The sequence below is a fragment of the Lontra canadensis genome, unplaced genomic scaffold, assembly GCF_010015895.1.
Source record: "Lontra canadensis isolate GAN:19392208 unplaced genomic scaffold, GSC_riverotter_1.0 scaffold191, whole genome shotgun sequence".
NCBI lineage: Eukaryota > Metazoa > Chordata > Mammalia > Carnivora > Mustelidae > Lontra > Lontra canadensis.
Genome location: NW_022631185.1, coordinates 452,272 through 474,563, shown reverse-complemented (window position 1 = coordinate 474,563; position 22,292 = coordinate 452,272). Strand labels below are relative to the sequence as shown.

General features: G+C 48.1%; 1 protein-coding gene across 1 annotated transcript; it reads right to left on the bottom strand.

Annotated features, from left to right (window-relative positions):
- Positions 1–12,747: 12,747 nt before the first annotated feature.
- LOC116861150 (zinc finger protein 548-like) lies at positions 12,748–21,549 on the bottom strand. The gene is made up of 4 exons (XM_032847658.1): positions 21,491–21,549; positions 19,734–19,775; positions 16,555–16,684; positions 12,748–14,953 (listed from the first exon to the last, which is right to left on the bottom strand). The coding sequence occupies exons 1-4, from the start codon at positions 21,503–21,505 to the stop codon at positions 13,386–13,388; spliced, it is 1,755 nt and encodes a 584-aa protein (XP_032703549.1). The 5' UTR covers positions 21,506–21,549; the 3' UTR covers positions 12,748–13,385.
- Between the last annotated feature and the right edge of the window lie 743 nt (positions 21,550–22,292).

Genomic DNA, 22,292 nt, shown 5'->3' with positions numbered 1-22,292 from the left:
TTCCCTTTCTCACGCTCCTTCCTCATCACCCCTTCCTGCCCTGTTCCCCTACTAAGCAGGGACATCCTCCACAAGCTTCAGGCCACCAGGTCTCTCTCCCTCTCCCTCAACTTCTGCTCACCTCATCCTCCCTCTACTCCTCTCTGGCCCTCTATCCCAGACTGCCTCCCCCCCGTGGACCCGCAGGTATGGGATATTTCCAGACCTGTAGTGGCAACCCACCACACCCCAGCTAAGATACAACTCAAGGATGAGTCTACATTTCCTTCCCGCCCACAGTTCCCTATCTCGATGACCCACCTGCGAGGACTTAAGCCCATCATCGACTGCCTCTGGCAGCAGGGTCTCCTTATCCCCATTAACTCTCTAAACAACTAGATGTCACCACCCAAGGGTGGCAGCCCTGCCTTAGGGCCCTAGCGACAGCCGCTTCTCTTACAAAGGAGGCCCTCAAACTTACCTTAGGACAGCCCCTCACGGTCTTCTCCCCCCATCGACTGGGAGACTTAGTCAGCCACAAATCCTTGGCACAACTCACTCCTTTCTGTCTTCAGCTCTACCACCTGCTATTCATAGAAAACCCCTAGGGCACACTCTCTGTCTCCCCTTGCCTAAATCCCGCCAGCCTCTTGCCAACACCCTCATCTACCCTCATTCCTTCCCACTCCTGCCCTCAACTCCTGGAAGAACTTACTCCCTTCCATCCAGGACTCTCAGATCAGCCGCTGCCTGACCCCAATCGCACTCTGTTCATGGATGGGAGCTCCCTTATAGTGCCAGATGGACAGCGACACACTGCCTATGCAGTAGTCACCCTAGACGCGGTCATAGAGGCGGCCCCTCTTCCCATCAGGACTACTTCTCAAAAGACAGAACTCGTGGCTCTCACCAGGGCCCTTCACTTATCTAAGGGCCAATGGGTCACCATCTATACTGACTCCAAATACGCTTTCCTCATTACCCACACCCACTCTGTCCTTTGGCGAGAAAGGGGATTCCTCACAACCAAGGGAACCCCCATAGTCAACAGGCCCCTCATTGCCAACCTTCTTGAGGCCCTCAATCACCCTACTGAGGTGGCTGTTGTTCACTGCCATGGACATCAGACCTCCAAGGACCCCATCTCTTTAGGGAACAACAAGGCCGACTCTATTGCCCGGCAGACGGCCTTAAACTCCTCACCAGCCCCCCTCCTATGCCTCAACACTCCCCACAGTCCCTCGTACACTGATGAGATTTGGGTCCTTGAGACATTAGGTGGCATGTTAGGCGACAAGGGATGGTATTATGTCCAGGACAAGATTGCCCTCCCAAATGGCCTAATCCACACCCGCATTACTGACATCCACCAGTCTCTCCACATCAGTCCAAAGGCCCTATACCAATTTCTCCAACCTCTCTTTCACCACCCCCTCCTCCATTAAGACCATTAAGGATGTACACCAGGCCTGCAGAACCTGTTCTGCGGTCAATGCCCAGGGCGGCCTCCGCAGACCGCGACCCACCCATCAGCTCCAGGGGCATCAGCTAGGAGAGGACTAGCAACTTGACTTCACCCACATGCCTCAACACAAAACCTTTAGATACCTACTAACTCTAGTGAACACCTTCACAGGCTGGACTGAGGCATTCCCCACCACTAGGGAAACAGCTGACGTGGTTGCCACGATTCTCATTGAGCACATCATCCCAAGATTTGGACTCCCTCGAACCCTACAGTTGGACAACGGACTGGCCTTCATCTCCAGCATCACACAACAAATCTCCGAGAGCCTCAACATTACCTGGAAACTTCAAATCCCCTATTATCCCCAGTCCTCGGGTAAGGTCGAGAGAGCCAACGGCCTCCTCAAGGAGCAACTCACTAAACTCACTCTCGAAACTCGCCTCTCTTGGCCAACCCTTCTCCCACTAGCACTCACCCAACTCAGGGCCTCTCCTCGTGGACCATCAGGATTCAGTCCCTTTGAACTCTTGTACGGCAGGCCCTTCCTGCTCAATCACAACCTCCGGGCTTTTTCTCCACCCCTCCTATCTTATCTGCCCTATCTGACTCTCCAAGGAGCCCTTTCACGGGCTCATGCAGATGTGACCATCCCCGCCTCAAATAGCCCGGGGACTTCCCCCAGGCCCTAAATCCCGGGGACCAGGTTCTCCTATGAGAATTTCACCCAAAGTCCTTACAGCCCAGGTGGACTGGCCTCCATACTGTTATTCTTACAACTCCCACCGTGGCAAAACTTCTGGGGCATCACCCATGGGTACACATCTCCAGCCTAAAGTGAGCTCCACCACAGGATGGCTGGACTTCCCAGACCCTGGGGCCCACGTGGTTGTGGATTTCCCGCACCACTTCTCCTCACCCTCCTCCTTCTATCCCCCCATAACTGCCCCTCCGGTGACCCTGGGTTCAGGTGGCACTTCTTCCTAGTGGAAACTTCGACCCATGGGTATACCACACGGTCTAGTCAGCTGGTCACCACAGATTGCCAGCCTGGAGGGTGCCAGCCCTAGCAGAAATGGCCATCCTCACTACCCGCCTCCCCCAACAGAAAAGGGCTGTATTTCTTCCCCTGGTCATTGGGGTCTCCTTAGCGTCTTCCTTAGCGGCCACCGGACTGGGCACCGGGATGCTAGCCCACTCCATAGACGCTACCTGAGATTTATCTGAACAGCTCTGGACAGCCATCAAGGCCTCAGCCAAGGCCTTGGCATCCCTACAACGGCAGATTACCTCAGTGGCCCAGGCTCACATACATGAGGTTTCCAGAGTCACTGTCAACCAGCTCCTCCTGCATCCCTACTCCCGCCTGCCCACATCTGAGGAACCCTATGACAATGCCCCCGCCAGCAGGAAGTAGCCAGATCTGAGTCGCCACCCCTATTACACAAAAAAGGTCAGAATGTTAGGTCAGCGGCCCTGGGAATGCAGCAGGAACAATAAAATGGCTACCAGACCACCATCTTCCCCCTGCCCAGGACTTTCCCACCAGAAGGACATCTGTCAAGGACATGTCACCTTGAGTAAACTGAAACTTATGCGAGAAACAGAAACCAGCCACTTTGGGACTTTCCAACCCCCAACCTCTAACCTTACAAAATATGGTTATGAGCCCCCACCCGGCCTTGGCCTAATAAAAGCTCACTCAACCCCTTCCCAGGCCTGGACTTCCCTGACTCTCCTCTCCAGAGTCTCAGAAGCTTGCCCGAGGGCGCCTTTAATAAACCTTGCCTTGTGCCTATCTCACCTGGTGTTGTGTGTATCTTGCCTGTAAAACCTGACACCGAACACCTACAAGTCCAACAGGAGAATGAAGAGAAGAAGAACTGCAATTCTAGAAACAGAAAATTGACACTTTCTGAAAGGTAGGACGTGCAGAGAAGTGAATCCAAAGCGACGGGAAGAAAGACCGCGGGGGGAGGGGCCGGCTCCCGGCAAGCAGCAGAGCAACGGAGCACAAAATCAGGACTTTTAAAAGTCTGCTCCACTGAGGGACATCGCTCCAGAGGCTAAGCTGGGGTGAAGCCCACGTGGGGACAGCGTGGTCTTGATGAAGTTCTAGGACATAGGAGAGGTTCGGTGGAGTGAGGTCCGGAGCCGATGACCAAGAAAGAATTCTTGAGAAATCTTTGGTGCAAAATGGTGGCTTATTAAAGCACGGGGACAGGACCCGTGGGCAGGAAGAGCCACTGCCCCGCTATCCTGAGGAGAGGCTGATTATATACACAGGAGTTGGGTAGGTGAGGACAAAGGGGGTGATCAGAAGGGCTGTCATGGTAAAGAAGACTGTCAGGATACTGGAGGCCTGGTTATTGTCAAGCCAAGGCTGTTTTGCCCTCTAATGAGGCACTAACATGAAGACAGTTGGGAGTTTCCTGGTGGAGTGTCACATTCCTCCTATCACACATCCTTGTCAATGAGCTTTAGGTTTAGAAAAAATTTAACTTCATTTACATTTCCTTCTGCCTCAGCCTCCTTCAGTTTTATGGAGGGGAGGTCGATGCTAGGGCTTTAGGAACTGAGTTACTTGTCTCTGGAAATTAGGCTACTGATAAGATAGCTTCTTTGTTGTAAATCACTAGGACATTTGTAAACTGAAGGAGACTCTTGTCTTGCATACAAGTTAACTATTTGTTTTTCTTTTAGGGCAGCCAGGAGTGCCTGAGGGATGTCACACAGGTCACCAAGTGGGGGGTGGGTGGGAGGGGTAAGGTGCCAGCTTTTGCTTTGTCCTCAGCCAGACTTATGCTCCCTCATCAGTCTCAGGTCCCATGGGGTTACAGAAGGATTGGGGTGTCTGAGTGTCGCAGAGCTCACAGGTATTAGAGCAGGGAAGCCGGCTACAGAGACGGAGCCGAGGAGTGAGCTCTCAACTCGGGGTTACCTTAAATTGTGGTCCGTGCCACAGGCCACTGCTCTGTGAGTAGGGTCCCCACAAGATCCAGGAAGACACCCCTGGAAGAGCTCAGGGATCTGCGAGGTTTGGAGACTCCAGGCGGGGCTGTGTGCCAGAGACAGAGTCGCTTGGTCACAGTCTGGGTGAGCTCGGAGCGCAGCTGGAGGCCAGGGAGACGGGAGTGATTGAGCACTTTTCTCCGATGGCGCACTGCAAAGTGGGGCCCCGAGCTTTTGGCCCCAGCGGGCCAGAGATTGGGAGGTAGCCATTTTCATTCCTGTCCTCTGGAACTCTACGGAAAGCGTTCAGGGAACAAAAGCTCCCAAAAGTGAACCCGAGCGGATTACTTAGCCAGGCCCCTGATAGGGACAGTGCAGCTCCGCCTCGGGCAAAGACACTTGAGAATCACTACAACAGGCCCCTCCCCAGAAGATCAGCAAGAAATCCAGCCAAGACCAAGTTCACTTACCAAGAAAGGCGGAATTCCAGAGGAGGAGAAAGCAAAGCATGGAATTCATGGCTTTCTTCCCATGATTATTTAGTCTTGCAAAGTTAATTAATTTTTTTAATTTTATTTTTTTCTTCTGCTGATTTTTTTAAACCTTTACCCTTTCCTTTTTTAACATTTTTTAACTAGTTTAACAATACCTTTCATTAAAAAAATCTTTTTTGAACCTTCATTATTACAGTCATAGTTTATCCTTCATTGTATCTAACTTTATTTTTTGTATACACATAGGGTTTTTTCTTCTAAAAAAATTTGGGATACAACTTCTTCTAATAGATCAAAATATACCCTAAATCTAGCACAGGGCTTTGTTCTAGTCTCCAGCCTGAGCAAATTCTCTCCACTTTCTTTTTCTTTACTCTCCCAACCAACTTATTTTATCAACTCCTTTTTTAGAAATTAAAAAATTTCATCTTTATAGTCATATTCCATCCCTTCATTGTTTACCCTTATATATGTTTTTAAAATTTTGGGAGGTAGTTTCTTCTAAGAGACCAAAATACTCCCAAAATTAAGTGGGTGACCCTGTTCTATACACCAGTCTAATATATATATATATATATATATATATATATATATATATGTTCTTTTTTATATTTTTCCTTTATTTTTAAAAATTTTTTTTTCTGAACTTTTTACCCCCTTTCTTTCCCCCACGATTTGGAGTCTTTTCTGATTTGGCTAAAGCACATTTTCCTGGGGTCTTTGCCACCCTTTTAGTATTTTATTCTCTCCTTCATATACTCTTATCTGGATAAAATGACAAGACAGAAAAACTCACCACAAAAAAAAAAAAAAAAAAAAAGAACAAGAGGCAGTACTGAAGGCTAGGGACTTAGTCAATACAGACATTGGTAATATGTCAGATCTAGAGTTCAGAATGATGATTCTCAAGGTGCTAGCTGGGTTTGAAAAAGGCACGGAAGATATTGGAGAAACCCTGTCTGGAGAAATAAAAGCCCTTTCTGGAGAAATAAAAGAACTAAAATCTAACCAAGTTGAAATAAAAAAAGCTATTAATGAAGTGCAATAAAAAATGGAGACTCTTACTGCTAGGATAAATGAGGAAGAAGAGAAAATTAGTGATATAGAAGACCAGATGACAGGGAATAAAGAAGCTGAGCAAAAGAGAGACAAACAACCACTGGACCACGGGGGGAAAATTCGAGAGATAAGTGATACCATAAGACGAAACAATATTAGAATAATTGGGATTCTGGAAGAAGAAGAAAGAGAAAGGGGGGCAGAAGGTATACTGGAGAAAATTATTGTACAGAATTTCCCTAATATGGCAAAGGGAACAAGCATCAAAATCCAGGAGGTGCAGAGAAACCCCCTCAAAATCAATAAGAATAGGTCCACACCCCATCATCTAATTGTAAAATTTACAAGTCTTAGCGACAAAGAGAAAATCCTGAAAGCAGCCTGGGAAAAGAAGTCTGTAACATACAATGGTAAAAATATTAAATTGGCAGCAGACTTATCCACAGAGACCTGGCAGGCCAGAAAGAGCTGGCATGATATATTCAGAGCACTAAACGAGAAAATCATGCAGCCAAGAATACTATATCCAGCTAGGCTATCGTTGAAAATAGAAGGAGAGATAAAACAGCTTCCAGGACAAACAAAAACTAAAAGAATTCGTAAACACCAAACCAGCTCTACAGGAAATATTGAAAGGGGTTCTCTAAGCAAAGAGAGAGCCTAAAAGTAGTAAATCAGAAAGGAACAGAGACAATATACAGTAACAGTCACCTTACAGGCAATACAATGGCACTAAATTCATATCTCTCAATAGTTACCCTGAATGTAAATGGGCTAAATGCCCCAATCAAAAGACACAGTGTATCAGAATGGATTTTAAAAAAACATCAATATGCTGTCTAAAATTTATATAGAACCAGAAAAGACCTCGAATAGCCAGAGGAATATTGAAAAAGAAAGCCAAAGTTGGTGGCATCACAATTCCAGACTTCAAGCTCTATTACAAAGCTGTCATCATCAAGACATTATGGTACTGGCACAAAAACAGACACATAGATCAATGGAACAGAATAGAGAGCCCAGAAATAGACCCTCAATTCTATGGTCAACTAATTTTCGACAAAGCAGGAAAGAATGTCCAATGGGAAAAAGAGATTTGTCTCTTCAACAAATGGTGTTGGGAAAATTGGAGAGCCACATGCGGAAAAATGAAACTGGACCATTTCCTTACACCACACATGAAAATAGACTCAAAATGGTTGAAGGACCTCAATGTGAGAAAGGAATCCATCAAAATCCTTGAGGAGAACACTGGCAGCAACCTCTTCAACCTCAGCTGCAGCAACTTCTTCCTAGGAACATCACCAAAGGCAAAGGAAGCAAGGACAAAAATGAACTATTGGGACTTCATCAAAATCAAAAGCTTCTGCACAGCAAAGGGAACAGTTAACAAAACCAAAAGACAACTGACAGAATGGGAGAAGATATTTGCAAACGATGTATCAGATAAAGGGTTAGTATCCAAAATCTATAAAGAGTTTATCAAACTCAACACCCAAAGAACAAATAATCCAATCAAGAAATGGGCAGAGGACATGAACAGACATTTCTGCAAAGAAGACATCCAGATGGCCAACAGACACATGAAAAAGTGCTCCACATCACTAAGCATCAGGGAAATACAAATCAAAACCACAATGAGATACCACCTCACACCAATCAGAATGGCTAAAATTAGCAAGTCAGGAAATGATAGATATTGGCGAGAATGCAGAGAAAGGGGAACCCTCCTATACTGTGGGTGGGAATGCAAGCTGGTGCAACCACTCTGGAAAACAGCATGGAGGTTCCTCAAAAAGTTGAAAATAGAGCCACCCTATGACCCAGCAATTGCACTACTGGGTATTTACCCTAAAGATACAAATGTAGTGATCCGAAGGGGCACGTGCACCAAATGTTTATAGCAGCAATGTCCACAATAGCCAAACTATGGAAAGAACCTGTATGTCCATCAACAGATGAATGGATAAAGAAGACGTGGGGTGTGTGTGTGTTACACACACACACACACACACATATATACCTATATTCATATATATATATATATATATATATATATATATATATATATATATCAGCTATCAAAAGAAATCTTGCCATTTGCAATGATGTGGATGGAACTAGAGGGTATTATGCTTAGCAAAATAAGTCAATTGGAGAAAGACAACTATCATATGATCTCCCTGATATGAGGAAGGGGAGATACAACGTGTGAGGTTTGGGGGTAGGAAAGAATAAATGAAACAAGATGGGATTGGGAGGGAGACAAATCGTAAGAGACTCAATCTCACAAAACAAACTGAGGGCTGCTGGGGGAAGGGGTTAGGGAGAGGGTGGTGGGGTGATGGACATTGGGGAGGGTATGTGCTATGATGAGTGCTGTGAAGTGTGTAAATCTGGCGATCCACAGACCTGTACCTCTGGGGCTAATAATACATTTTATGTTAATAAAAAAATAAAATAAAAGCAATATAGCCACTCCTGCTTCTTTTAGTGTCCACATGGTGTGTTCCTCTCCGTCCTTTTAATCTATTTGGATGTATCTATCTATCTATTTATTTATTTATTTATTTATTTATTGGTATCTTTATATTTAAATTGGGCTTCTTGGGCACCTGGGTGGCTCAATGGGTTAAAGTCTCTGCCTTCAGCTCAGGTCATGATCTCAGGGTTCTGGGATCGAGCCCCGCATCGGGCTCTCTGCTCAGCAGGAAGCCTGCTTCTCCCTCTGTCTCTGCCTGCCTCTCTGCCGACTTGTGATCTCTGTCTGACAAATAAAAAAATCTTAAGAAAAAATAAAGTGGGCTTCTTGTAAACAACATATACTTGGGTCTTGTGTTTTGATCCACTCTAACAATCTTTCTTCAGATTGAATTTAGACATTCAAAGTAATTGATGATATAGTTGGATTACTAATCTAGCACAGTGGTTATCGTTTTCTATTCATTACCCTTGTAATTTGTTCCTATTGTTGTCCTCAACCCTTTTCCTTCCTTTTGTAGTTTGAGCATTTTATGGATTCCATTTACTCTCCTTTTCAATGTTATTTTTTTACTTTGTTTACTTGTTACTGTATAGGTTACAGTATATATCTACAGCTAACCCAAATCCACTTTCAAATAACACTACCATTTCACAGGTAGTGTGTGTACCTTAATATAACAAAGTAATACTAATTTCTTTGTCTCTCCCTTGTGTCATTGCTGTTATTCATTTCATATATATATATATATATATATATCCATATACATATATACTTAAGTACATTATTGCTATTTTTTTTGGACAAACTAATGTGTTAGATCAATTGTTATGTGTTAGATCAGATGTAATGTGTTAGATCAATTGTAATGTGTTAGATCAGTTAAGAATAAGACAAGTAAGTTATTTTGCCTTCACTTATTCCTTTCCTGATGCTCTTTCTTTCTTTGTAGATCTGAGCTTCTGAGCTATGTCATTTTCCTTTTCTCTAAGGAACTTTTTTTTATATATATATTTTTTGCAGGGCAGGTCTACTAGTAACAAATTCTATCCATTTTTGTTTTTCTGAGAAATCCTTTATTTCTCCTTCATTTTTGAAAGGATAATTTCACAGGGTATAGAATTCTAGGTTGGTAGAGTTCTTAACATTTTAAGTATTGCCCTCCACTCGTCTTGCTTGCATGGCTTCTGAAAAGTTGGATGTCATTACCTTTACTCTTTTACAGGTGAAGTGTTTCCTTCCTCTGACTTCTTTCAGGATTTTTTCTTCCATCTGTGATTATCTGTAGTTTGAAAATTATATGCCTAGGTGTAGTTTTTTCTTTTAGCATCTTTCCTGCTTGTTGTTCTCTGAGCTTCTTGTATTGGTACCTGAATGTTTAAATTTGGCTACCTTTGGGGGAAATTCTCAGCCACTATTGTTTCAAAACTTTCTTCTGTTCCTCCCTTTCATTTCCTTCTGGTATTATTATTTATGTTACATATATTCAGTTGTTACATAGTCCTTGGATATTCTTTTTTTTAGTATTTTCTGTATGCTTGGTTTTCAGTTTTGACCATTTCTACTGAAATACCCTCAAGCTCATTTCTTTTCTCAGCCATGTCTGTCTAGTCTACCAACAAGCCCATCAAAGGCGTTTTTCATTTTTGTTAGTGTTTTTTATGTTACTCCCCCCCAACCGCCAGATTTTCAATCACTTTGTTTACATTACCAATCTATTCTTGCTGTCTACTTTAACCATCACAGCCCTTAGCATCTTAATGACAATTGATTTAAAACAACTGTCGTCTGACAATCCCCTGGTCTGACAATTCCAACATCCCTGTGTCTGGTTCTGATGCTCTGTTTCTTCAAATTTTGATTTTAGCCTTTTTAGTATGTGTTGTAACTTTTTCTTAATACTTGGGACATGGTGTACTGGTAAAATAAACTGCTATAAATAGAAGTTTTGCAATGTGGTGGTAACTGGTGGCAGTTATGAGAGGAAGCATACTATAGGACTAGAGTTAGGTCTGTCTTTCAGTGAGACTTTGCTTCTGGCCTACGAATTTCATACATTTTCCCCAGTTCCAGCACCGTAAGTGGGACAAGATGGCTAGAGTGGTCTGGATTTGGGTATTTCCAAGGCTCTGAAAAATCCCCAGCTGATTCTTCTGAGTGCAGTCCTTGTTAAGAACAGGATGTCCAGATATTTTTCAAAATGGCTCCTTTGTCCTTCTCCCTGCACACGGGTCTTTTTCTCTGATATTCGGTGTGAGGAAAATTCCCAGATGTGTGATGATTTAGGTTCTCCTACCATAGCACTGGGGTTCATGGAGGATGGAGGAGGGTCAGCTCCTGGGTTTCCTTCATTCTCTGTTCCTGTTGTAGTCGACTAATCTGGGGAACAGCAGTTTATCTTGCCACCTCACTTGTCTTATAGACTAAGAAGAGTTGTTGATCTTCCATTATTTTCAGCTTTTTACTTGTCAGGATCGAATGGCAATTTCCAGCTTCTTACATGCTAGAACACAAAAGTCCCTGTCTTCTCATATTTTGTTCTAGTCTCTAACTTGTTTCTTACTAAGAATTTAGAATGTGCATGTCTATAATTATCTAAAACTAGGATCATTTATTTTAAATATCTTCTCAATCACCCCAATCTTAAAATTTTGACTAATAAGCTTTATGAAGCTTTATGAAGTTTTTTTAAAACTTCAATTTATTTACATTCTAGTTAGTTAACATATATATTGAGATTTTTTTCAGGTATAGAACTTAGTGATTCATGAAACAGAAAGTGTTAAATGTAAATATAAATATAGATAATTTTTTCATTAAATATTTTGTGCATGTTGAGATTTGACAAGTATAATCAGGGAGTGGAATTGGGAATTGTTCCCCATGTCTCACTCTCAAACTGTTTTCTTTCAATTTCCTATTCTATAATGCTTTGTTGCTGCACTTTCTAAATTTCTCAATGAGCCACCTGGTTTGAAGATTACACGACAAAAAGATGACCTCAAGCAAGAAGAAATCCTACCAGCAGACTGCCTTTGGGCCTTGAATGTCAACACTTCCTCGATTCCCAGCCTGTTGGCCTATCCTGCAGATTTTCTACTTGCCAAGCCATCACAAAGGCTTTAGATAAGTCTTTTAAAAAACACATATTCCCCTCTCTCTCTACACATACACCCTGATGGTTGTTTCTCTGAGGAACCTGATATGCCACAGAAGTGAACACTTAGCAATAACAAGATGATAAACTTTATGTGTGTTCTATACAATAACAAATTTTTTTTAAATACCCTAAGAATTTTTATGATACAAAGACATAGCTTAAAAACACCAGTAGAAAAAAAGCCAAACAAGAACTTTCTAGAAAGGTGGTTCAGATGGTTCAAAAACTTTTGAAAATGAATTCATATGAAACTGAACTTAAATTTACTTTAAACTTCATTTTCCCATTCATTTTTTTAAAAGATTTATTTATTTATTTGACAGAAAAAGACACAGCGAGAGAGGGAATACAAGCAGGGCGAGTGGGAGAGGGAGAAGCAGGCTTCCCGCTGAGCAGGGAGACTGATGTAAGGCTCGATCCCAGGACCCTGGGATCATGACCTGATCAGAAGGCAAGCACTGAATGACTGAGCCCTGCAGGCGCCCCTCACTCTCCCATTCTAAACAACTCTTTCACTCAGTGATTACCACCTTTGTTGTTATAGACAATGCGGCTCTAAGATGTGCCACAGAGCCTTGCTTGTTATTGAATGCCACGCTTTTGCACACACAACATGGATAATACTAAAAATACATATATGCACTTAGTGAAAACAGCTATTCAGGAGTTAACTGTTGGATTCCCTTTATATAAAATTCTAGCAAATGCAAACTAAAGTCCCATCCAGGGCTGGCAAGTGGGTAGGGCTGGGAGAGAGAGAATAGGAAGGGGGCTAATGGAAACTACAGGGCCTATGGATTAGTCATCGTGACTCCAGTGATGCTCCCACTGTGCACACATATATGAAAATATAGTTTGCACTTTTAATAAACGTAGTTTATGTCAATACCTCTGTAAAGCTGTTTAGAAATAAAGATTCCATATAAAATCTGGTTCTCCTCTTCCTCTGGAAATAATATAACATCTGGCAAAGCTGTACTGACTCCATCAACACCCTTTCCTGTATCTTAGGTTTGTCAACTCTGATCCCTTCTCAAAACAGAAGGAAATGCTGGATAAATGGAGAAATCCAGCTAAGAAAAACAAGCCAGTCTCAAAAAGACCGATACTGTCTGATTCCACTCACATATGGTATCGGAGTGGTCAAGTTCACAAAGACCGGGTGTAAAACTACAGCTTCCGGGGGTGGTCAGGAGGGGGCAGGAGGAGCTGTTCCATGGGTACAGCTTCAGTTTTGCCAGATGAAGGGAATTCTGGAAATTAGTTGCATAAATATGTGAATTTTTGAAACTACTAAACTGTGCGACTCAAAGACAGGGTAAACTGCTACATGCACTTTGCCCCAACATAAATGTGAAATGAAGAAGTGTCTTTCAGCAGGTCCCAGGGACAGGTCAGAGCAGGTTATTTGGCTGAAGTCTTTCCCCCTCTGCAATGCTCTCTGGCGCGGTGTGAACTTCTTGGTGCAGAAAAAGGTTGGAGTTTGAGATGAACAAAGGCCTCTATCTGCTGCACAAATAGGGTCTTTTTCCATCGTGAATTCTCTGATGTGTAATGAGGCTGGAGTTGTGCTAAGGCTGCGCACTGATGGCCCTCAGAAGGCCTTCCTCCCGTGACCTCTTGATGCCTAATGAGTGGCGAGCTGTACCAAAACCATGCTGCACATCCGCTGTCCTTGTAAGGTGCTCCTCTGGGTACTGAGTTTAGAGCAGTGCCTAAAGCTTCACCCTCTTCTCTGCACTCCTGAGTTTCTTTGCCAATGGAATTCTCTGGTCAGTGGCTTCAAGTTGTATCTCAAGATTTCCCCATATTTATGGTGCTCACAGACCTGTTTTCACTGTGGATTTTCTGGTGATGAACGAGGTGGGACTTTCTAATGAAGGCCTTCTGACATTTGCTGCACTCATAGGGCCTTTCCCCAGTGTGGATTTTCTGATGCTCAACAAGTATATGCTTGTGGCTAAAGGCTTTCCCACATTCGCTGCACTCGTAAGGCCTCTCTCCAGTGTGATTTCTCCAATGTTTAATAAGGTTGGAGTTATACCGGAAGAATTTCCCGCAGACACTGCACTCATAAGGCCTTTCTCCGGTGTGAACTCTCTTATGTCTAATGAGTCTGCAGTGATACCTAAAGGATTTCCCGCATTCGCTGCACTCATAAGGCCTCTCTCCAGTGTGACTCTGCCAATGCTTAATGAGCTTGGACTTGTACCTAAAGAATTCGCCACATAAGCTGCACTCATAGGGCCTTTCACCAGTGTGAACTCTCTGATGTCTAATGAGTGTGGAGGTGTACCTAAAGAACTTCCCACACTCGCTGCACTCATAAGGCCTTTCTCCAGTGTGAACTCTCTGATGTTTAATGAGTGTGGAATTGTACCTAAAGAATTTTCCACATTCACTGCACTCATAAGGCTTTTCTGCAGTGTGAACTCTCTGGTGTCTAATGAATGTGGAGCTGTACCTGAAAAATTTCCCACATTCGCTGCATTCATAAGGCCTTTCTCCAGTATGAACTCTCTCGTGTCGTATCAACCGATAGTTGTACCTGAAGAATTTCCCACATTCTCTGCATTCGTAAGGCCTTTCTCCGTCGTGGATTCTCTGATGTTTCATGAAGTTGGCATTGTACTTAAAGAACTCCCCACATTTGCTACACTCGTAAGGGCTTAATCCATTGTGAACTCTCTGGTGACTAACGAGCGTGGAGTTGTACCTAAAGAATTTCCCACATTCATTGCACTTAAAAGGCCTTTCTCCAGTGTGAATTTTCTGGTGCTGAACAAGGTGAAATTTTCTAACGAAGGCCATCCCACATTTGCCGCATTCGTAAGGTCTTACTCCAGTGTGGATTTTCTGGTGCTCAGCAAGGACCTGTTTTTGGCTGAAGGCTTTCCCACACTGAGTGCACTTGTAATCATTTTGTCCAGCTTCAAAGGTCTCCCCATGCTCAGTGTCCCTGTCTGGTTTCAGTGCATGGTGAGGGGCCAGGTGCTGGAGAAGGCCCGTGCTGGCTGGGAAGTCCTCCCTGCCTTTGCTGCATGTGAAGCTACTCTCTGCCACGCGAACGCTGTCATTCACTGGAAAGGAAGGACTCCCCTCATCCCTTCTGGAAAATCTGTCTTCAATCTGCTCCTTTTGGTGCCGGTGCAGGTCTGCCCCACGAACAGATAGCTCTTGGTCAGGGTTCATTCCATCATGCTCAGCCAAGCGCAAAAGGTCTTTCCAGAGTGGGCCACACATCTCCCAGGGCTGGGACTTCTGGGTGGGTGGGCCTGGTTTTAAAGTCCTGACCTGTGACTCTCCTACAGAATCACCTTGCTCTGAAGGGGACTCCTCGTCCTGGGCTCCGTGCCAGCAACCTGTAAGCAGAGAAATGCTGGTAAATTGCCCCCTGACTTTGGTGAGAGGTGGCGGCCCCATGGGGAATATGTGTCAGACACACCCACGGACGAGGCCACGGGACCGCTGATGGGCGAGGGGGGCTCGAGACAGGGAAATGAAGGCCTCTGGTGCAGAGCTCAGCCTGGCAAGCCCCCGTGATGGGAGAGCCCTGACTCTGGGGAAGGACACGAGGGAGGGTCCTGTCTTAGTCCATCTGGGTTGACACAACAAAATCCCACAGACTGGGAGGCTTAAAAACGGCAGAAATTTATTTCTCGCAGTCCTGGAGGCTGGAATTCCGAGATCAGGGTGCCAGCACGGTCAGATGAGGGCTCTCTTCCAGGCTGCCAACTTCTCACCATGTCCTCACCCAGCAGAAGGGGCTACAGGGCTCTGTGGAGTCTCCTTTACAAGAGCACTAACCCCATTTGTGGGAGCTCTGCCTTCATGACCTAAGCACGCCTCGAAGGCGCCATCTCCCAGCACCATCACACCGGGAATGAGGTTGCAACATATGCACTGGTGGCGGGTGGTGGCGCACAAACACTCAAGACAGAGCAGGTGCCGGGGAGGGAGGAGATGGGGTTTTCGAGTCTCTGCTGTGCAAAGGGCCATAGCTGCTGGTGACCGGTGAGCCTGGTGCAGAAAACTAAACAGACCTAGAAATAACGAACCACACGGACACACTGCAACTCCAGAACTACTTAAGGGTATGTGTGGACCACACCATATCCTCAGTAGAGCTCAGACGTCGGCGAGCCCCACCCAGGGAGCAGTGACACAGTCAGGGGCCAAGGCCTGCAGGTGTTGGGATTGTGCTGGAAGGAAGATTCGAATTCAGACACGAAAGTGGAGAACGAAAGGGGGAAATGAGATGTGGCCCCTGACCTTGGCATCAATCAGTGGTGAGCAAAGGACAGGTCCCCAACTCTGACACACCCTTCCACTGCTCCCTCACACCAGGGCCACACACTTTTGAGTGTCTCTTGCCACTGACACAGTAATGTCCACATGGTAGGTACTACTGATGTGACACCTGAGACAGGCCAGTCCTAGATGAAAGAAAGGAAAAGGCAAGGCCAGCGTGCACCCCGAGCAACCCAACACAGGATATCCAACATCTTAAAATTACAAGAACTTCACAGGAGAGGCTATAGAAACAACCCAGTGTGCCCCCAAATTAGTAATTAGGTTGGTGCCTGAAATTTCTGGCACAGGGAGGACCCAAGAAATGTCAGCAAGAGGAAGGGGGAAAGCCTGGAGCATCATAGTTCCATGCATCTAGACAAGGTGACCCAACCAGGGACAAGGGCGGTCTGAGGGATATCCGAGACAAACTTGAACATCTCTGACTTCTGAGCCCGATCTTGCAAGTGCTCCAAGCAGCAGGGATGGGACTGCATCGGGAGAGTGGGTGCAGGGCGCACGGCCCAGGTCTGGCACCAGTGACACAGATGCCGGGAAACCGCGACAGCAAGAAGTACCCACAGTCTCGTTGTGGAAAGGCAGAGCTGCCCCTCCACCAAAGCGGAAGAGCAGAGCCCAGTCCGGGACGTAGCGGGGGTGGTGCAGGCCTTACCCACGGAGGACAGAAGCGCGCAGGTCTCCAGCATCACGGCGTGGTACAGAAATCGCTGAGCTTCGTCAAGGAGGCCCCACTCTTCCTGGGAGAAACAGATGGCCACGTCCTCCAAGACCACACGGCACTGCTGAAGTTGGAACATCTGGTTCACAAGCAGCTTCCTGTGTGACCTGTGCCTTGTGCATTCTCTAGTTAGTATTCGCCATCCGCTAATCACGCGCTAAACGAACAGCCAGATGTGCTTCTCCATCTCCCTTGCAACTCGTAGCCCACACTGAACTCGTACACCAAGCCACACTTGCCTTGCCCGAAATCAAGCAGGATGGGTACCAGACAGCCAGGGATGCCCCTTCCACCCCACATACAGGGAAATTACAGAAAATAGTCGTCACCAAGCTGCTCACCCCAGTCTTCCGGCATTTCTCCCAGAAAGCTCAATAAAGGCTCTGGCCTTAGGCGTCCTTCTGCTGGCATATATGCCTCCTCACCAAGCCGGGCGCTTGGCCACGTGGCCCTGTACCCGATGTGCTCCCACCCCCCTGAGAAACAGAGTAAGAACCTCCTTTCAGTATCATTGGTCTCTCCATGTCATCACTCACCCACCTCCATAAATTAAACTCCCGTCGGTGCAAGTATGGGATACACTTCTCTCGCCAGGCCCTTATGTCCTTCCCACACACATGCCCCCCACCATCCTCCTCCCTGACTTCCCAGTGCGGAAGAGTTACACTGGTGCCTGCTCTCGCCTCATTCCCACTGACCAGTGAGTCCAGAAGGTGGTGTAAGACATGAGGAGTGAAGGGGCAGGAGAACATCATCTAGGTCATGGGCCTGACAGCCAGTTGCCCTGGGGTCCCCCCGGTCTTATCTGAGAGATGAGACTCAGACGCTCAAGTCAAACTTGGACTTGTCCCTCTCCCTTGAGCACCCCGAGCCAACCACTCACATTCTGCCTCACCTGCATGTTGGTCGTTGGACTCAGCCCCTCTACACAACCCTGACTCCTCCACAGTGACAACTCCAGACACCCCTGGCCCACACCATTGGCATCTCCTTCACGACCTAATAGGCAAATACATCCCGGATCTGATTCAGCCCTGGCCCCGCCCCTGAACACCGGAAGTCCCCAAGGCCCCCAGCACCAGGTCCAGCCCCAAGCCTGGTTTGAACGTCTCCCTATCAGGCCTGGCTTCCGGCATCACCACCAGCCACCTGCCCGTGTGAGGACATCACACACTCTCGGCCCTTCCCCACTTCTGTATCACACCAGCTGTCCCCTAAGCAGTCAGAACCTTCCCTTCTCCTCATCTGAAGGCCAGGCACCCGCACCTCCCCAGGCCCACTCCACATGAGGTCCAGCACCGTGTCAGGCTGGCCGGCTTCCCCCACAACATCTGTGCAGGTGCAGTCCGGTCTCAGAAGACTTTCTCACTCCTATACCCACTGTCTCTTTCTCTCTCCCCGTGTCCCTCTCTCTCTCTTGCGCACACACACACACACACACACACACACTCAGCTTCCTCAGCTTTGTGATGCCCCCCCCAACCACCCAGGTGCCCAATGAAGACACGGCGGCTGCGTGGCTCAGTCAGTTAAGCATCTGACTCTTGGGTTTCAGCTCAGGTCATGATCTCATGGGTCATGGGATGGAGGCCCTCGCTGGGCTCTGCACTCAGTAGGGAGTCGGTCTGGGATTCTCTCTCTCCCTCTGCCCCTCCCTGCACTCAGGCACTCTCTCTCTCAAATCAATCAATCAATCTTTTTTTTTTTTTAAGATTTTATTTATTTATTCGACAGAGAGATCACAAGTATGCAGAGAGGCAGGCAGAGAGAGAGGGGGAAGCAGACTCCCCGCTGAGCAGAGAGCCCGATGCGGGGCTCGATCCCAGGACCCTGAGATCATGACCTGAGCTGAAGGCAGAGGCTTTAGCCCACTAAGCCACTCAGGTGCCCCCAATCAATCTTTTAAAAACAAACAAAAAACCCCAGTACTCAGGCCCCTCATTCTCACTCATGCTCTTCAAATGGCATCACCCCCATAACCTACAGATACTGCCTCCTCAATCTGACCCACAGCTTCCACCCAGCCCACACCCCAGCCACCGTGCTGTGGTTGTCCCCAGCTTGACTCTATCCCCCGAACTCCAGGACTCTGTGTTCAGGTGCCTACTTGAGGGGCACCAGGGGGATTCATTCAGTTAAGCATCTGCCTTCAGCTCAGGATATGATCCCAGGGTCCTAGGATGGAGCCCCGTGTTGGGGTCCCTGCTCGGTGCAGAGTCAGCTTCTCCCTACCCCCTCCACATGCTCACTCTCTCTCAAATAAATATAATCTTAAAAAAAAAATAAAGCACCTACTGGACACCTCTCCTTGGAATCTCTGGGATTTCTGTGACAGACAGAAACTGACTCTTCATGTTCCCCCTGCAAATTCCTCATACCACTGACTTCCTCCGTTTTAGTTCAAGCATCCATCCTTCCTAACAAGGCCAAAGCTGGGGGCATCCCTGACTCTTCCTGCTGGCCTGCTTCCTCATCTCCCCGAGTCTCCACATCCCAAAATATGAGCAGCACTGTTTAACACACATTCAGAAACCAACAGCTCCTCTACATGCACGGCCACAGGTCCTGGGCAGCCGCCGCCACAATGCTCACCTGGACTGCCGCAGCATTTCACTTACAACCCCCACCCCGCCCGTCTGTCTTCCCCTCTGCAGCCAAAGGGAATTTGTTAAAATCTCCGACACACCTTCCTCTTCTGTTTCAAACCTTCCCTACCTCCCAGCAACCACAGATTAGAGGTCCAGAGCCCCAGCTGTCACTCAAGGTCTGACACCTGTGCACCCCTAGCCAAGCCCAACCTGGCTCCCCATTCACACCAGCTATAAAAGAGACCTGCGGTTTCCTGAACATCCCAGCTAAGTCTCACCTCCAAGTGTGTGAACATTCTGAATCCTGCGGCCAGGGTTGAGTGCCGCATCTTACATCACTGGTTAGAAACGGGAACTGCCCTGCATGTAATCTAAATACATGATCCTGGGCTCGGGGAAAGCACATGGTCCTCAGACTTAAGAGAGTGAGAAGGGTAAGAGAAGCTTCAGGACAGTACCTCTCTCTGAGGGTACATATATCGGTGACAACAAGGATGGCTGAAAGGAGGGACCCCCCCCCCTCACCTGCACAGGGTCCATAAGCATTTCTGCCACCACTGCTGGATCCTATGGGAGGAGGGAGATCATGAGAAATGAGTAACCATGGAAGGATGTCATGAACTGAGCTGGACCACCACTCCTCCTGCCCTGCCCTGCCCTGCCCTGGAGCAGAGTGATCTCAGCCTGGTGGCTCAAGTCCAGCTCCTCCAGAAAACAGCTGCTTCTTATCAGGCGGGTGACGACTGTTCCTGTCCAGAGGATCAACACTTCTGTATACATTTTCAGTGCAAATGAAGTACTAGGGTTTTGGAATCTGAGGTCTTCATTTTTACCACTTTCTAAGATTTCAGAAGATATCATACATAAAACTTTACACTGTAAACAACAGGTAACTTAATATCAAATCAATTATGAAGTGTTTGTATAAATTTAACTTGCAGAATAGGTTTGTTTCTGTCTACCTCTACGTACATATTTAAAAGAACATTGATTAATGAGTACTTAAATCAATGCATTTTCTTACACGTTTTTAAGGTAACGAGTTGTAGGAAAAGGCTGAGCAGACAGACAAGCTCAAATAGTCCATACAGCAACAAGACCTGCCTGTTACATAACCCTCAGGGAGCTTGTTGGAGGCCCTTGACTGGACAGCAGCTCATCCGTCTTGCCCTGAGAGGTGAGGAAGCAGTCCCCTGTCTGGGACCCTGAGGCTCCATCAGCCTGGCTGACCTTTCCTTTGTCCCACTGGGAGTGGTCCTGAGGGTCAGCTGAGCCGCAAGCAGACAGTCAACACCACCACATAACACCAGCTCCACCCGAGGGAAGTTCCTCAACCCAACACCTCCCTTCTTAAAGACACAGGGACAGACCTCTCCTACAGCACACCCGCTCTTTTTTCAACGGAAACGTCAGGGATGCGGACAACCGCCTCCCACGCCCTGCCCACCAACTCAGCCTCTGCCTCCCTCACCATCTAGAATAGGCCTCGCTCCTTGATCTTGCCTTCAGGCCCTGCTCTGCCGCAGTGCACGCCCTCTGCACCCTTGACAGGACAACCCCGCCTGTTCTCCCGACCGTTACCTGCAAGTACTCATGAGTATCTCCATCCACGGTATCCCAGCATCCGCGCGTCCAAAACCAAACTCAGGATCTTCTGCCTCCTGCTCCCTGGGCTCGATCCCCCGCCTCCACCCTTTAGATGTTCAAGCCAAGAAGCCTGGATATGGCCCTTCCCTCGCTAGCTCTGCTCACAGGTGTGTATGATGTGGCCCGAAACCCCGTGGGTTCCGTTGTGGACTCCACGCGGGATCTCATCGCATCTCCCGCCGCCGCCGCCGCCGTCCTGGCCCAGCCGCCATCAGAACTGCCCCCGGGGGCGGGGGGCTACAGTGTGTCCTCCGCTGTCTCCGCGCCGGTCCCCATCCTGCGCTCCCCTGCCTTAAACTTGTGACTCTGCGCAGGGCCCTCTCCCAACCCCGCCCCTTCCGACCTTCAGCTGACCGGGCTGCCCACGCCACCACTGCAGGCGGCACTCCGCCTCGCCCTCCGCTCCCCGCACCCGCGAGAGGCTCGCCTTCCCCCGCACCCCGGCCCCGACTCAGGAGCACCTGCCGGGCCCTCCCCCGCCACGCCCCACCGCACCGACGGAGCTGGGACCGCACGCCAGGGCGCCCTCTGCTCCCGCCCTGCCGGCCCGGCTGCGGGGAGCTGCACGGGCGCCCCTCCATCCGGCTGCAGCGCTCGGGGCAGGCGGCTGGGGGCCCGGGGGTCGCAGCACCCACCTGAGCCGGCTTCATCGGCGCGGCCTCCGCCAACGACCGGCGGGAAGAGCAGGGCGGGGAGCGGCGGGCGACCGGGCGGAAACGGGAGAGCCTCGTAGCGGCCTCTGCGGCGGGGACGACGCCGCTCCCCTCGTTCTCCCGCCCCGTCACCTCCGCAACCGCCAAACGCCTTGGAAGCCTTGAATCTCCGAACCCAAGAGCAACCAACTGACGCAGAACGGGAACGCCGGAAGTCCCGCCCCTCGGCGCGCACGCATGCAGGCGTCGCTCTCTCAAGGCTTCATTGGCTCAGTCGCGGCCGCGCCCCGCAGACTTATGGGTATCGTAGTTTCCGCTACCGTTGTCACGTTCCCCTCTTAGCCAAAGGCCCCCTCTCCTACCACGCGGATTAAGCTTGGCAGGCCTCCTCAGGGGCTCTGGGAAATGGAGTCCCGTGGCCCCTAACGGGGCGGGGTCTCATCCGCTCTTAAACGGGACCTACAGGATTTCTTGGAGCGCAGGCTTCCCTGGGAAGTCACAGACCGGTCGGGGTGCGATTGCTTCGTATGCTAAGAAGCACTGGAAGCGCCCCAAGGCCACACGTCCGAAGGGACGCACCGTATCCCGGCACCACGTCCACTCACAGCTGTCTGCGACGCTGTCGCTTTTCAAATACAATCTCTGGAGTCTGTTTTAACCAGCGGTCTGTTTGGACCAGGGCGGGAAGAAAAGGCTTCCGACGGAGCTGTGGAGTGGAGACGGGGGCGGGACGACCGGCCCGAAGGAGGTGTTAAGGGTGACACTGTGCTTCTGATTCCCGGAA